At 33.2% G+C, this 17,422-nt stretch overlaps 2 protein-coding genes across 3 annotated transcripts; one reads left to right on the top strand and one right to left on the bottom strand.

Annotated features, from left to right (window-relative positions):
• The first annotated feature begins 1,142 nt into the window (after window positions 1-1,142).
• On the top strand, window positions 1,143-3,118 carry LOC111886810 (F-box/LRR-repeat protein 12). Its single transcript, XM_023883058.3, has 2 exons — window positions 1,143-1,347; window positions 1,625-3,118. Exon 2 carries the CDS (start codon window positions 1,724-1,726, stop codon window positions 2,885-2,887), a length of 1,164 nt encoding a protein of 387 aa, XP_023738826.1. The 5' UTR covers window positions 1,143-1,347; window positions 1,625-1,723; the 3' UTR covers window positions 2,888-3,118.
• Window positions 3,119-12,108: 8,990 nt separating this feature from the next.
• On the bottom strand, window positions 12,109-14,174 carry LOC111886739 (uncharacterized). Of its 2 annotated transcripts, none has more exons than XM_042901044.2 (3): window positions 13,908-14,174; window positions 12,379-13,796; window positions 12,109-12,237 (listed from the first exon to the last, which is right to left on the bottom strand). In XM_042901044.2, exons 2-3 carry the CDS (start codon window positions 13,749-13,751, stop codon window positions 12,213-12,215), a joined length of 1,398 nt encoding a protein of 465 aa, XP_042756978.1. In that variant the 5' UTR covers window positions 13,752-13,796; window positions 13,908-14,174; the 3' UTR covers window positions 12,109-12,212. The 2 variants fall into 2 exon arrangements, with proteins under 2 accessions (XP_042756978.1, XP_042756977.1); XM_042901043.2 differs by having other exon boundaries at window positions 12,109-12,232.
• Between the last annotated feature and the right edge of the window lie 3,248 nt (window positions 14,175-17,422).

Raw genomic sequence — 17,422 nt, 5'->3', positions numbered from 1 at the left:
TTGGCTATAATCTATTAAATAATGTTTTACAAAATTTGGCAAAAAATATAAGAATATATTATGATTTTTTTTTTCATATTTATATAAACAACTTCAACGACTATTATTGTAATAAATCTTTATTTCGAAATTTGTCAAAAATATCATGTTTGTATCGTCAAACGTTTTTTTAAGTTTTGTAATTTTTTTTTTCAAATTGTTTATCATTAATAAAGTTGGAAAAAATATAAATTAAAAAAAACTTGAAAAAAATAAAGATATATATATATATATATATATATATATATATATATATATATATATATATATATATGTTTTTTTAGTCCATGTAAAGTGCTTCCAACCACTGAAAATCTTGGAAATATCAAGAAATAACATATCATAAAAACCTCCAAACACTAACCGGAAGCTTCAAGTACCTTCGTGGTGGTTGTCGTCGGCCTCACCAAATTTTTCCACAAACAAAACTCGATTGCAAATACGAAATCCCCCAAAAGCCGAAGTCCATCATCGTTATAAGGGAACGCAATCGATCCACCATTCATCTCCACTCCTCCCAGAAGTCTCTTCACAACCGCCGGTCAATTTTACGTCTACAGTTGAAAACGAAAGATAGAAGTGAAAAAAACTGGTTCTACAAAATCAGAAAGAGAAAACCCTAAAATCTACTTGGTGATTGAATAGTGTGGGGTATTTTGTCATCTTGTTGTAGGCGGTGGAGAGGAAGCACCAGTGAGATTATAAGAGGTGTACGAAGGCGGTGAAGATTAGAAGCGGTGTCATCTTGGCCAATTGAAGTATAAGGGAATGGTTTCTCTGTTTCTTTTGGTTATGATCGGAAGAAGAGATACAGAGAGTAAATGACGAACGGAATATAAGATTGAAATGCAATTCTCGATTTCTTAAGTGTAGAATTAAAGGTTATCTTTTAATAATATTTAAAGATATCAGACTTTATAAATTGTAATTAAGACTAAAAGATATATGTTTAAATTGAGACATTAACAGTGGTGTTTGTTTTTTTTATAAAATACCCCTCCTTACCAATTATTGTTGTGTAGCACACGCTCAACACTTTTAATTTCGAAAAAGTTTGATAACTTAGGGCTTAAAAACCTCTTCAGGCTTACTAACATTGGGCGCTCTTCTCACCTCTTACTAACATAATAAAAAAAAAACGCCTAACCTAATTAAAAGAAAAAAAAAATAGCGGAGAACTTGCCCATCGGCGCATCTTTCGTCCTCAGGCTTCGTCAAATCGGATACTCACGTTCGTCCATCGCCCTTCGCAGGTCTCGTCGCCGGCGTCATCTTCAACCTCTGTCTCGTCTTCATCTGCTATCGCAGGTAAGTTTTTTTTTCCCTGATTTCTGATGTAGCCATCGTCTTCATGTTTCTTGAAATTGTTTTCACTATTTTATTGATTAAACATAAAAAATGGAAAATAACATTCGTGCATTGATATGATGGGTTTGTTTGGTAGCTTATCATAACGTGTACCTTGATATCCATGATCATATGTAGCTCTTAATCGCAATGCGATCATGTTCGTTTATCTTCTTTAATTTAAACGCCCCCATACTATTTCTATCATCTAATGTATCTTATCCCGTATTTTCAACAGCTTCGGACAGTTAGAATACTGTTTGATCAAATTCAACGTCTTCAAAAGTTAACATCTACAGTATAGCTAGAGCATAGAGCTTGTCAATTCATCATCCATATGGAATTGGACGTAGGAGATAATAAAGATCCCCAATCAGGGATTTTGCACCTTCCAGATGAACTCTTACAATCGATCTACAAAAACTTAGACCTAAATCTTGATCAAGAATCTTTTGGTCTAACCTGTCACTGTTTTCTCTATATTCAAAGTTCAAGTCATAAAACCTTGGAACTTGATTGCTCCTCTTCTGCTAGCATCAACATTGATTCAGCTGCAGTCGACAAATTGCTTAACCGCTTCAGACAGTTACAGTCGTTGTCCTTAAGCGGACGTGAAAACATCTCAGATTCAAGTTTAACTAAATTGCAACATTATGGGTCAAACCTGCACTCTCTTTATCTAGATGATTGTCGTGAAGCTGTCACTGATGTTGGAATTTCCTACATTGCTTCCGGTTGTCCATCCTTATCTGTGATCAGTCTCGCTCGTTGTTCTACGATCAAAGATTCTGGGTTGGAAATTTTATCAGAATCTTGTAAATCTTTAACAGAAGTGAATCTTGCAAGTTGCGTCCGCATAACTGATCGTGGAATCTGGGCACTGTCGCAAAACTGTCGTAAACTTAGGGCACTCAAAATATCTCAGTGCCATAAAATCGTTGGGGTAAGCTTCCAAGGTTGTTCGCCAACGTTGACATGTTTAGAAGCTGATAATTGTGCGTTTGACCCGATGGGTGTTACTGGGATTCTAAGTGGGGGTGGTTTAGAGTATCTGAATCTTTCTTGTCTTCATAAGTGCTCAAGGGGAGATGGATTCATAGCAATTGGTTTAGGCATTGGTGCAAATCTTAGAATCCTTGACTTATCAACGTGTAGCTTTGTTACGGATGATGTAATATCAAGAATCTCGAAAGGGTGTCCATTGTTGGAAGAGTGGAACTTATCAGGTTGTACAGAAGTTGATTATTCTGGTTGGGTGTCCATCGGATTGCATTGTCGTAATTTGGTACGACTTCATGTCAACGGATGTGAAAAACTTGATGATAGAGGGTTACTAGCTTTGGTGAAAAACTGCAATCGCCTCCAAGTCATATACTTGACCAAATGCACTTCCAATATTACTCGATCTGGGATTCGCATTTTCAAGAAAAGGAGAAAGGGTGTTGAGATTAAAAAGGAACAGGTGACACAGATTACCCCCTGTTGGGCCTTTATAACATGATTTCAAGAAAGAAAGGAAGAGCATATTATGTTTATGTCACTTAATTAATTTGAAGACTCAGAAAGAATGAACTCATGCCTAATCTTTGTGGTGCATCATGCATGCTTAGATTGATTAGTGACATACTAACATACATGTATATATAATATACTAGGCGAATGTTCGTGCGTTGCTCAGAAACACCTATATAGTTGAAATATTTATAAATATATGTTTTTTTTTTTAAATATAACAATAACGTTGTTCTTAAGTTTGATATAATAGTTCGTATACTAAACTGATATATAATATATTGATTATTTTGAATTATATAATAATATATATACATTTATTATTAACTGTATAATCTCAACCGTTTGAATGACTTCTACCCGCGAGTTACTCATAAATAAAATTAAATATAATATATGCCTTAATGTTATTTATAGTTTTTGTTATTGTTAATTAATTTTTTAAAAATTATTTTTCTTAACGTTTTAATTTCTATCATTATAATTATTTAAAACATCAGATATTGTTTTTTGATTTTAAAGATAACAATATAATCATTAATATAGAGTTATTTTTAACTATTGTTATTGTGAGTTATTTTAAGCTACTTATTTGAAAACTTTTAAAGATTATACAAATATCTTTATAAAATATTATAGTTAAATTGGTATTATAATTTAGTTTTTGCATTTAGGAGTACAATTTATCACTTTTAACTATTCACAAAATATTCATTGGGTTTTTTAAGTGGAACTTAAATTTATATTTAAGTTGACACTGTAATGTTATATTTTAATTAATAGTTTAAGTATTTTGTTCAAACTTTTCAAAAGTTGTAGCTTTAAATTGATGATGGCTTACATACAACAAAATATTAAATCTAATAAATTAAGTATAATATGTTAAAAGTTAAATACATAACTTTATAAATATAAGTAAAAATATTATTTTAATATTGAAATTTAGTTTATTTATGATTACACTTTAGGTTTGATATTTATTAAACCTTATTGACCAAATTATAATCATTATTAGAAAGACACTACAATTTATCACTTTTAACTATTTACAAAATATTATTTGTGTTGTTTAAGTTAAACTAAAATTTATATTTAAGTTGGTCCTGTAATATTATTTAAATTTATAATTTAAATATTTTATATAAATTTTTTAAAAGTTGTAGCTTTAAAATGATAATGGTTTACATGCAACAATATATTAAAACTAATAAATATAGTATAATATGTAAAAAGTTAAAAACATAACTTTCTAAGTAGAAGTAAATATATTCTTTTAATATTGAAATTTAGTTTATATATGTTTATACTTTAGGTTTGATATTTATTTAATCTTATTAACTAACTTATAATCATTATTAGAAAGTAATTGAAAAGTCATGAGAGTTTCAAATGAATGCGGTGAAAGAAAAAATGCATGAGAGTTTCAAATGAATGTGGTGAAAGAAAAAATGCTTCCTTTATAATATAGTATGATATGATATGATATGATATGATTAGTTTTCCAAATTCCAGTTTGATAATATGCGTATGATTTTTGTTCCATAGTCAGAGAATCAACTTAATCCTTAGGTGACATGGATCAAATACATGACCACATACCGTTTCACAACTTGGCATCAACCATTTTCATAAACATTATTTGATTTTCCATATATAACGCTTATGTTTATATTTTCACAAACATGGATCGATATATTTACTTCAGATTTACACCATTTCTTCTTTTAATTTAGTAGAAATACATGATAAAAGTTGGATTAAAGAGTTAAAAAACAGGTTCAAAATAAAACATATAGTTAATGTACATCGATATATATTTGTTAAAAATTTTATTTTTATTTTTATAAAATATTAGTTAGTCAAGAACATTAAGAAAAATACATAATATGGAAATTTAAAAATGCCTTCGACTCTTTTTATTGACTTCAGGAAACAATACATACGTTTTCATATAAAATGATTTCATCCAAACCGAAAGAGAAAGTGATAGTTGACAGGTGACGATTAGGGTTCTAAAAGGAGAAAAGAAGAGTTGATCTATCATCTTGTCTCCTTAGATATTGATCGGAAATGATGGTCCACCTATAGACAATGGCAATGAAGGAAAAATATATCACGATTCTCATTTCTTCATCAAATAAGAGAAGCCAGAGTTAATGGTGGAGGATATATGACTAGGGTGAAGGTGGAGAACCGAATTCCTTATGGATCATGTGATTTCACTTTCCGAACTAATATTTTCATTTTATGTCTGAGTTATAGGAAATCCAGTCTAGGATAATTCAAAAGGACACCTGTGTATCTAGGCATAGAAACACAAGCCAAATCACAAAGAATCCTGAGATCGTTTAGAAGAAGAAGAGCCGAAGAAAAAGTTCTATATAAGACTCAAAGGAAAAGTCGTATATATACATGACAAATTAGGGTTTAATCTTTTAAATTAGTTAGGAGAATCTCAAATTTAATGGCATAATGAATGGTTTCTAAAACCAACGAGATTTGTTAATTTTACCATAATCGCCCGCCAGGGGCGCTGCCCTTAGGACCCTGTAAGGGGGCGCGGTCCCTTTGACCCCACCTTTTTTTCGTACCGGCTTATAATTTGATCTTATATATGCATGCATTCCGCATTCACCAAACATATAATATACTTCATGTGTTCCAATCTATAAGTATGAGCTTTCCACATTGAATTAAACTCTTAATGTAATATTAGAAGGGAATTGGGTGTCTCACCATTACCGATTAAATGAACTTTAATCTCATCCCTATAACATACTTGTGCACTAAGTTTCTTGTCAGACCTTTAGTCAAATGACCTGCCAAATTTGTTGCGATTTCACAAACTCTATCGAAATCACAATATTCATGATTACTTCTCTGAATCATATTATGTCTAACACCTAAGTTTCTAGACTTGCCATTGTAGACCTGGCTGTAAGCCTTAGCCAAAGCGGCTGCATTATCACAATGGATAGATATAGGTGCTATCGGTTTTGACCACAAAGGAATCTCATACACTAAGTTCCTTAGCCATTCTGCTTCTTTACCAACAGCAGCTAACGCAACAAAATCAGATCCCATTGTCGATTTTGTAATGCAAGATTGCTTCTTGGAAGCCTAGGAAATGACATCTCCCCCAAGCAAGAATACCCAACCAGATGTTGAGGAATGGTCCTCCATGTTGGTTATCCAAATTTCATCTGAATGACCTTCTAAAACCGAAGGACTTCCCAAGTAACTCAACCCATAATCCATGGTTCCCTTGAGATACTTAAACACTCTATTGACCGCTTGCCAATGTTGAGCACTAGGCTAGTGTACCTACTCAACTTTCCCACTGCATAAGCAATATTTGGCCTGGTACTATTCATTTCATACATCAAACTACCAATAACCTTAGAGTATTCTAATACTGAAATAGTAATGCCAGTGTTAGGCAGTAATTTCACACCTGAATCCATAGGAGTGCTCACAGGAGAACAATCACTAAAATTGAACCTCTTGAGAATTTTCTCAACATAATGACTTTGAGTCATTACAAAATCCTTGTTCACCCTCTTAATTCGTATACCAAGAATTACATCAACCTCTCCCAAATATTTCATGGAGAATTTAAATGACAACAATTGCTTTGTTTCATATGTTTGATCTTAGTCAGTACCAAAAATCAACATGTCATCTACATATAAGCAAATGATCATGCCTGCACCAGTAGCATCATTAAATCTACTATAAACACATTTTTCACATTGGTTTAACTTGAAACTATATGAAAAATTAACCTCATCAAACTTTTGATGCCATTGTTTGGGTGCTTGTTTCAACCCATACAAAGATTTTATAAGTTTACATACCATATGCTCTTTATTGGGCATAACGAAACCTTCTTGTTGTTTCATGTAAACTTCTTCATCTATTTCACTATTTAAAAAGGTTGTTTTAACATTCATTTGATGGATAATCAGATTGTGGATGCTTGCCAAGATAATCAACAATCTAACAGTATAAATACATGCAACCAGAGCATACATATCAAAATAGTCAACATCGGGTTTTTTCCTAACGCCTTGAATGACCAACCGGGATTTGAACTTTTTAATAGTACTATTTACATTCATTTTATTTTTTATAATTCATTTGCAACCAAGTGGTTTAGAACCTGGAGGCAAATCAGACAACACCCAAATGTTGTTATCAATAATTGATGACATTTCATCATCAATCACTTCCTTCCAAAAGACATCCCGAGACTCCATAGTCTCTTGATATGTCTTAGGATCATACTTAATACTATATAAATATGAGTGTTCAAGACTTATTTCATCCCTTGAACCTTCCATGGTCTCTTGATATGTCTTAGAAGTCGGAATCGAAATCCTTTGCAATTCGACCTCTTTTGCTACTACAAAGCTATTGTGTTTCTGGAACAGTAAAATCATCTTGACTTTTTGGATTTTGCACTCTATCAGTGCCAAAAGTCAGATCCTTAGGCCTTTGAATTGATGAAAAACGCATCTCATCAAAAATTGCATTCCGTGACTCGATAACGGTGTTAATTGGTACTGAATCATTAGCTTCTATTACATAGAGTCTTCATGCATTGGAATGTTTAGCATATCCAATGAATATGCTATTCCACATTCTCCAAAAGTCTTTCTTTTGGGATCGATGATTTTTACGACTGTCCGACATCCCCAAACCCGAAAATAGCTTAAATTTGTGTTTTTTTGAACCAAAGTTCATATGGGACTGTTTTGTTCCTTTTATTTGGAACCCTATTCAGACGCACCATGTTGTATGCCATTGACAACAACGTGTGCAAAACCAATATCATCATCATCGAATGAAGAAAAAGAAATTGAAGCAAAAAAACTAATCATATGATTGAGAGAGTGTGTTTGAAGGATGTAAAAATATGTTAAGTGTTCGCATATATAGGTTAATGGGTTAAGTTTTAATTTTTTTTTTTAATTCCAAACGTATACATAGTTAGCGGTCAAAAATTCGAATATCCAATCAAAACTCCTGTAAACGAGGGTATCCCCAACCACTGCACATGACAACTACACCTTTTGGGGGCGGCGTTCACACGTGACTTGGTATGTCGTGTAGGATGTCACGCATAGCTTCTTTTTCTATGCTGGTTAGCCTAATACTTGAGGTTGGTTTTGTCTTTTGTGGTGGTGAAGGTGATGAGAAAATTTTGGTGGAAATGTAATTAAAAAAAGTTGTTATTATGGTTTAATTATTTTGTTTTTGTTAGAGTTGGGGTGATTTTATAAAACTAATTTACTAAAATAAAGAAATAAGCTTAACACAAAAGAAAAAAAATATATATACATGGCGGTTGGGATATATATATATATTTTTGTCAAATTAGAATAATTTTTGTGTACCAAAACAAATACAGTGACAAAAAAATACAAAATATCACCGTAGTTTTTCGGTATTTTGTCGTGATAATAAATTTTATTTAACGATGAATTTTCTAAAAATAGATTTAAAATGTAGTCATCTTATTCAAAAAGTTATTTTTGGACATTTATCGGTTACCTGAATAATTGTTTGACAAGAAAAATCACTCTCCAGCCACGACAAACCCTAGAATTTTCCGGTCTTCTTTCTTATCTCTTCGATTAAATCGTTTATCAGTCAATGAGTTTGTACGCATAGGAACAAATCGTCAAGGAAGTTCTCCGAGAATAATTTTTCTTTTTCACATTGTCGTTTTCCTCTACTTTTAGTTTGACCAAAGAATAAAATAAAAAAAAATCGAAAATAGATTGCTTTATCAGGTTTATAAATCCATCGAATAATTTATTAAAAAGTAAATAAAATGTCCAAACACAAGAAAAAAATCAACATAATAACCTGATATGTTTTATTTATTGTGTTTGGACATTTTATTTACTTTTTAATAAATTATTCGATGGATTTATAAACCTGATAAAGCAATCTATTTTCGATGACATCATTTTATTAAAAAGTAAATAAAATGTCCAAACACAAGAAAAAAAAATTAGCGATGGTCGGGATATAGATATGTTTTATTTTCAAATAGAATAACTTTTATGTAACAAAATAAAATATAATGAAAAAAAGATACAACATGTTGTACTTTGTTGATAAATTGTCATAATAATAATTTTTAGGGATAATGACTTGAAAAGGTAATGAATTTTCGATTTTGTTCACATTTAGTCACTAAACTTTTTTTCATTGTCTATTTGTCACAGAACTAGTAAAATTGCTCACATTTTACCCTTATGACCGGTAACAACCGGTCATAAGGGTAAAATGTGAACAATTTTACTAGTTCTGTGACAAATAGACAATGAAAAAAAGTTTAGTGACTAAATATGAACAAAGTTGAAAGTTCGTTTCCCTATCAAAAGAATTTAATAAATAAATGTGAACAAACTTTCCTCTTGTATTATGGTTTAACAAATTATGTATTTTTGTTAAATTTTAACAACATTTATTGATGAAGAAATCTATGAAATACAAAAACAAAACCCCGAAAAATATATTAAAAAAACGAAAAACCAAAACCGAAATAAAAAACCAACGGTTTGGTATTTTTCAAAATAAAAAATCAAAATTTCCAATCTGATTTTGGTTTAACAAAAAAAATGAACAATTCTCACCCATAGTGTCGTTTTAATTGTTGAATATATAGCTATTTTTTTCTAAAAAAAATATTTTTGTAAAGGTAATATGGTTGAGGTGGTTTGGGCACAACACTTTATAAAATTAAGATGTTAACGATTTTACTTAACTCTATATGTCTATTTAAATAATTATAAATTTCAATAATTATTCAAACTTTTTCGGAAAAAATACAATCTCAAATATAAATCAATTGTCCGGATAAATTAAAAATAACTAAATTCTAAACAACTTGATTTTCATTTTCGATATCATTTTAATTGTAAATATATTAATATGATGTATGTCAATACATAGAGTATAACAACATATATAATGTATCAATGTATGTATGTATTCTTTTATAAACAACGTATATTGTTTAATGTATGTCAATTTATATGTTGCATAATTTTATAACACAAAATTCATATATATAATATTAGGATAATTTTTATACATATATTATTGCATAGCTTTATAACATAAAACTTATACATATTTATGTTGTTTACATTTAGCCATTAAACTTTTTCGACAGGGAAATGAACTTTCAACTTTGTTCACATTTAGTCATTAAATTTTTTTTCATTATTTATTTACCATTGAACTATTGAAACTGTTCAGATTTTACCTTTATGACCAGTTGTTATCGGTCATAAGGGTAAAATATGAACATTTTCAATAGTTTAGTGACAAATAGATAATGAGAAAAAGTTTAGTGACTAAATGTGAATAAAGTCGAAAGTTCGTTACTCTTTCAAGTCATTATTCCTAATTTTTATTTGCAAATGAATTTTTCAAAAATAGATTGCGAATTAGTGTTCGAAAAGTTAATTTTGGACATTTAAAGGTTACCTATACGGATGTTATTCGGGTCGGAACCGAACCGACCCGAACACGAATAACCCGAAAACCGAATAAGGGTAATTGCATGAACCAAAAACCGAACCGATTAACCAATACGGGTTTGGTTCGGTTCAGGTATTAATCGGTTTGGTTCGGTTATTATTCAAATAACCCGAATAACATGTACAAGATGATTAATGACGTAATATAACCGAAAAAAAAAAAACCCGAATTAGGATTCTATAACCCGAATAATCCGAATAATAGAATAACAATGTACTTTTATACATCAACATAAAACATTCAAAGACTAACATAACACAATAACACATTGAAAGAAAGTCTAAAACAAGAGAAAATAGGAATGGTCGATTTTTGAAAGTCTAAAACAAGAGAAATGATCGACATAAGTGATTTCAAGTTTGGAAATAGTTGAGAAAATTGGTCGATTTTGAAACAACAAGAACGAGCATAGGGTTTTTTTTTTTTTGAACGATGAGGACAGAAATGTGAATCATGATTTTGATTTATGTCAATAAGAAAAAGGGGACGAAGAATGCTTATTCGGTTCGGGTATTTAGAACCGAATAAACCCGAACCGAATAATCAAAAAACCGAATAAACATAATATAGATATCCGAAACTTGAATCAAATTGCTTATTTGGACCTAATTCGGTTCGGTTCGGATTTCCAGACCAAATTCTTATCCCTAGTTACCCGTATAATTGTTTGATAAGAAAAATCACTAGACAAACGAGGCCAAATGCGTTTTTGTTCCAAAAACAAAACGAAATTTGAATAAGAAAAATCTAGTTCCGTCAAACCTCCTCCTTGCAAACCCAAGAGTTTTCCGGTATTTTTCCTTATTTCTTTGCTCAAAATGGTTTATCCGTCGAGTGGCTTGTACGCGCACAGGAATGAAATCGACAATGAAGTTGCCAATATCAGTTCCCAAGAAGAGTTTTTTTTGTTTTTTTTTTTTTGTTTTTTTTTTTTTTTTCACATTGTCATTTTCTTCTTCTTTTATTTTGACCAAAAAATAAAATAAAAATTACCAAAATAAAAAACATACAAAATGGAAAAACAAAAAAAAAGACCGCATATAACAAATTTCCTTATTTTCACTACCTTTTCTTACAAAAATGATATCACCTTTAACAAAACAAAAGCAAAAAAATTTCTTATTATAGTTTAATTAGAAAATTTTTTTTTTTAAAGTTGGATGGTTTTATAAATCCATTTGTAGCAAATAATTTATTAAAACAGCCAATATGAGACTAGCACACTTTGTAAAAGTTTTGTTTATTAGATTGAAGTTGGTTCTAATTCGGACATTAACAAATTTTATTAACTTTGTGATACAAAATATCCTAGTTTATTAGTAATTTGTCATAATAACAACTTCTATTTTTATTTGACAATGAGTTTTTCAAAAATAGATCAAAATTTTAGTGATTTTATTAGAAAAGATAATTTTTGAAATGTAAATGTCACCCAAACAATTTTCGGACAAGACATATAACTCCCAGCCTCACCAAACAAGGTCAACATAGGTTCGATTCAAAGATTTATTTGTCGATCAAAGTTAGCAAAATCAAAAGATTGTAAAGCTTCAAGCAAGTTTTTATTCATCTTCAAATCATAATTCTGATGTAACAAGATTATTGATTCAACTTTTAAATAATAATGAATGACACAGGGACTTAGTATAAGCAACAAATGAGATCAGGTATTACATTTTCCACATCTTAAGCACAGTCTGTAAAACATATGATTATATTAAATGACATACAGATAGCATCACTCTCCACATCTAAAACATGTTCTTGTTCACTTCACTATCCAAAAGAAAAATCAATGTAATAACAAAAAAAAACAAGACTAAATGTAAATCTTAAGCAACTGGGTTGTTTTTGGTTTTTGGTTTTGTTCACTTCATATCTCATTTCTAAAAAAGAAAATAAAAAAAAACACATTACCTCAATCGTCTCCTCCTGAGCTCCCTGGAAGTCCCGCCTTCCAAACTCAAGGCCCTTGAAACAGCAGCTCTCCTAGCAGAAGAAGAAGAAGGATGCGATATAGTCAGATCAATCTCTACAGCACTATCAGTTGATAGATTATCCAAATGCACAACAGTAGTAGCAATCGCTCTTTGAGAAGAACTAGAAGAAACAGGGACAGCAGGATTCGGACTCATATTCATCTCTGCATTCTGAGGCTCCAGTTGAACTTGAATATCACCACCATTTGGAAGAAAAGTGTTGCGTTCTTGATTACCTGGTAGAAGCTGTGAAGCATCTGTTCTTCTCAAAAGACGATCATTGATGTATGTTTCAAGATCTTCAACCAATCTCTCTGCGTTGTTTAGGGCAGACGAAATAGAAGAAAGAGAAGCAGCACTTTCCGATATTACCCTTGAGAATGGGCGTGAACGGTGTCTTCTGCTACCCCCTGCTGCTTCAGAAGAATGTAACAATGATTGGTTTATTTCGGAAGTAGGGCCTCCTCCTCCTCCTACAGTGTTGAGACCTTGAAGAAGAGGGTTTTCCCCAATCGAACCGATTCCAATTCTGATTCTTCTAAGTGCTTCTGCTACAGGAATATGAGAGATTCCCCTAATTACCCTTTGCTGACGTATACTCTCTACTCTGCGTGCTCGAGGTCTTGGAGGGATTTTCACCCCGGATTCTAACTTCAAGATCGGTTGATTCTTTCCATTTCCATAGATTGGTGTAATGCTTGAATCTGTTACTTCTCCTTTGCAAACTGGGCATTCTTTTGCACTTGAATCTACATATGACAACTGATAGAAGCAACTCCAACAAAATAAGTGACCACAGCAAGTCAAGATAGGATCCCTTGCCATCTCCAAGCATATGTTACAATCGAAGAATCCCCCACTCTCATCATCATCACCTCCATTGCTATCTGTCTTCTTAGAATCTAAATCCATCTCCAAAGCTTTTGCCAACTGGCTGATATCTCTTTTGCTGTTCCTCCCTCTTTCACCATTAGCCCTCTCGTCAACACCACCAGGAGTGTTTATAATTCCATCCACATCACGAACGTTATTGTCGTCTTGATTCTGGTTTCCTGCACCAACATCTGGCTCGATTACTGTCATGTAACTCAATTCCGGATTGTTCCTCGCCTGTCGCCATCGCTGACGTTGTCTAGCCCTAGCTGTAACAGCTTCAAGTTGCCTAATTCGATCCTCGATTCTGCCATGTGCGGTCTCTAGTTCGTTTAGCAAAGGACCATAACCAAAAGGCGGAGGTGGTGGAGGGTCCACTAATGGCTCTTGGTTCAAATCAAGATCCATAACCATATCATCGTTCATGTTATCAGCCATCTAATTTTATAGATCCCTAAATTTCGACCTCACAAAATCTTTCACCTTCAACACCAAATTAAGACGAATTAACATATTATTAAGATAAAAAAATGTAAAATTTCCAGAAATCGAAAGGCGTATGAAAATAATTTGAGGAAATTGTAAAATCCGAACCTGATCGAGAGAGGTTTCATCTGGAATCCTTTTTGTCTCTTATTCTGATCGAAAACATACCAACCAGCACCACACAGATCTATTGGTATTAAAGACTCAAACTAAGAGGAAGAGTCTTGAGTTTGGTGATGACGGTGGAATGTCCGTGTGGAGCAACGATGACCACGGCGGCGATCCACCGATTGGAGAGGATAAAGCACATGCCTGGGGTGCTTTTGGAGCGGCACTAGTAGAAGTAAACAATGATATTTGCTACACGGAACGAGGTCCATCCGACGGCGTCGTATGGTTCTTAAACCGAACCGTACACGTGCAAGTATCATGAGCTTCAAGTGAATAAAACCTACTTTTTTTTTTTTTTTTTTTCTTAAATACATATTTGTATTTTCTTAAAGTGGCAATAGTACACTCACAAATAAAGAAAAATATACATTTGGGTATATGGTTCTTATTGAATCGAAACATTAAACGGATGTAAAGAGATTGATCATAATTTCATCTGTTAATTATTTTATTTTTATGTCGTCGGTTTTCTCTAGGATTAGGGTTGAAACATTTATTAATGTATCATGTCATGTCGGTTTGAAAAAAATAACATGTTGGAAAAGTAAGGGTTAGAGAGGAGAAAGGGGAAAAATGAAAACCGGAAATAATAGGAGTTGAGAGACTAAAGGTAGAATTCATAGTAACTTTAGAGAGCCAATTGGAACTAGAGTTGAGAAGATAGATAGGTCATAAAGAGTGAGAAGGGTGTTGGTGTTGGTGTTGGTGTGGGTGGGTGGGTTTGTTGGGGGATACTTGAGTGGGAGTATGTGAGAGAAAGGAAAGCTTGAAAATAAAGACTTAGAGAGTGTTTGAGAAATCTTTTAAAATGACTTTTAGAACTTTTAGCTTTTTCAAAAAACTAAAAGTTAAAAAAGATGCATTTCAAGAAGTTTTTTTAAAATAATTTTTGGCAAACCAAAAATAAGCTTTTGAAAAGTCATGAATGTGTGACTTTTTGCAACTTTTTGGTTTCTAACTTTTGAAAAGTTAAAAAATAAACCAAACACATTTTAAAACTATCTTTTGTAAAAAATCAAAAAATCAAAAATGTCTTTTGTAAAAAAAAACTTTTTAGCATGAAAAACAATCCTAAACACCCCCCTTAACATATGTAGCTATTTCATTTCAACAATACAAAACAACCTAATCAAAATTTTTCTTGTATATTTGGTTTTGGTTTTGGATCTATCCACTTTATCCAAACAATTAAAAAATCTTGCATATCAAAAATTTGGTCTTTCTCAAGTTTTTTTCAAGTTGAAATTCCTAACCGTAATCTTACCCGTTTAACTTTTAAGGATATCTTGTCAATTGATTCAATTAAATGAGTTGAAATCTTTTACCCAACCCAATTTAAGTGTTGAATTCGTGTCGAGTTAACGTGTCGTGTCAGTTTTTGCCACATCTAACGTTAAATTAGCTGCCATATTAAAGAGTTCTTTCTAGAAAACCTTTGATACTTTATAAATTTTTCGATCATTATTCTAAAAATATATATATTTAATTTTTTTGTTACATAATAAACTAACAAATTTCTCCTGGTTTATATTGTAGGTTACCAAACTAAATAGAAGTTCCTACAATGTCCATCCCTCGTAGCTCCGACCTCCCGACTTCGGTAACATGGTCGGTCTGTTGAATTTGAAGGGCATGTGTGAATAGTAAAAATGGACTCCATAAATACAATTTAGTAAAGAATAAACACTTAAAAATTAAGGGAACATAAATCGAACCTAAGCGGATTAAATCAAAGGGAAGCGCACAAGCCATTGCAGTTACTTTTTTCGACTAAACAAAATAAATCTTGCATATATTTATTAATAGGTAAATCGACTGAATTTCGGGCCATGATTTTCCGGGGTCCTATACGGTCGCACACCCTTATGGTTGGCCCAATTTTGATACCAAATGTATGAGACTGTGTTCCACATTCCCCTGCCTTTTGTCATCCCACTATTCTTTCGTTTTTCCTATTTTTCTTTTTTGTTCACTTCCTTCTGTGGGACAACCTTCTACGAACCTACAATCTCTTTCTCTCTTTCTCCCTCCAAAGCTCCATCCTGATTCTCTCTTCAGCCTCAAACTAGTATCATGAGACCATCTTAAAACGATACCCACAACCCTTTTGCGTTAGAGTTTAGATTTATTTACTACCATGCTGTAACGACCCAAAAATCATGACTAAAAATTTCTTTTAAAACATTACTAAAAGCATATTTATAGAAACCGTATCATAAGTCATAACATAATTTCTGAGCATTAACTCGATACATATTCTTATTATCAGAGTAAAACATTCCCATGCTAGCTGACTATGGTGTGTGCATTGCAACCTCTCCGAGCTCCTCTTTTGAAAACTGAGTACCTGAAACCAAAAACTGAAACCGTAAGCACGAAGCTTAGTGAGCTCCCCCAAACTACCACATACCATACAATAACATATAAAACACATATTGGGCCTTGCCCACGGCATCAGACCAAGGTCCGGACTAACTGGGGCCTTGCCCCCTGCATCGGACCGAAGTCCGGAACTGACTGGGACCTTGTCCCCTGCATTGGACCGAATTTCGGACTAACTGGGGCCTTGCCCCCTGCATCGGACCGAAGTCCGGAAACTGATTAGGACCTTGTCCCCTGCATCGGATCGAAGTCCGGACTAACTGGGGCCTTGCCCCTTGCATCGGACCGAAGTCCGGAAACTGACTGAACATAGCATAACATAAAACTAGCATGAACACATATATTGCATACTACATCGGGCCATAGCCTGGAACACATAACACATAAATCATGTCTGAGCCACGAAGGCATCAAACATACTAACTACTGCATCGGACTAAAGTCCGGAAACTACTACTAGCTAAACGGGCTGGCATTGTGGCCTTAGACCCATTCCTACTGGAAGGAAACTCACATGCACTGCTGGAGTTTGCTGATACCCTTCTGACTGCTATCAGACACTCTCAAACTGCTGCTTCAAAAACTCCCCGATCTACTAATACCAAATATAACACTTAGTCTAACTGTCCTCCCAAAAGCCAACTAAGTCAACTCTGCCAAAGTCAATGTCCTGGTCAAAGTCAACCTTCCAGGTTGACCCCACTCTCCGAGTCAGCCTACTGACTCGCCGAGTTCATAAGCTCAGAAACCCCTTTCATTCGCGACTCGACTCGCCGAGTCAGACCATGACTCGTCGAGTCTACTAATTTCCGAGTTCTGTCCTGCTCAACTCACCGAGTCTCCACTCAACTCACTGATTCGAGTCTTAACTAGAAGGGTTTGGGGTTTCGCGACCTGACTCGCCGAGTCCAAGAACAGACTCGCTGAGTCTAAGGCAATCTTCAACAGACTCGCTGAGCTGTTCTTCCAACTCGTCGAGTTCCTGCCTATCTTCATCCAACTCGCCGAGTCTACCCATGTGACTCACCGAGTTACTACGCGACTCACGCCTGATATCTAGCCCGACTCGC

This window comes from Lactuca sativa, chromosome 4 (genome assembly GCF_002870075.4).
Source record: "Lactuca sativa cultivar Salinas chromosome 4, Lsat_Salinas_v11, whole genome shotgun sequence".
NCBI lineage: Eukaryota > Viridiplantae > Streptophyta > Magnoliopsida > Asterales > Asteraceae > Lactuca > Lactuca sativa.
Note: the sequence above shows the minus strand (reverse complement) of the source record. Positions and strands in the feature narration are given on the sequence as shown.

Excerpts from the sequence above, each read along its gene's own strand:
- LOC111886739 (XM_042901043.2), bottom strand. The coding sequence starts at position 13,751 with ATGGCTGATAACATGAACGATGATATGGTTATGGATCTTGATTTGAAC. Across the intron at positions 12,233-12,378 it reads CTCAGGAGGAGACGATTGAG|TGAACAAGAACATGTTTTAG; the intron begins GTAATGTGTTTT and ends TGGATAGTGAAG.
- LOC111886810 (XM_023883058.3), top strand. The coding sequence starts at position 1,724 with ATGGAATTGGACGTAGGAGATAATAAAGATCCCCAATCAGGGATTTTG.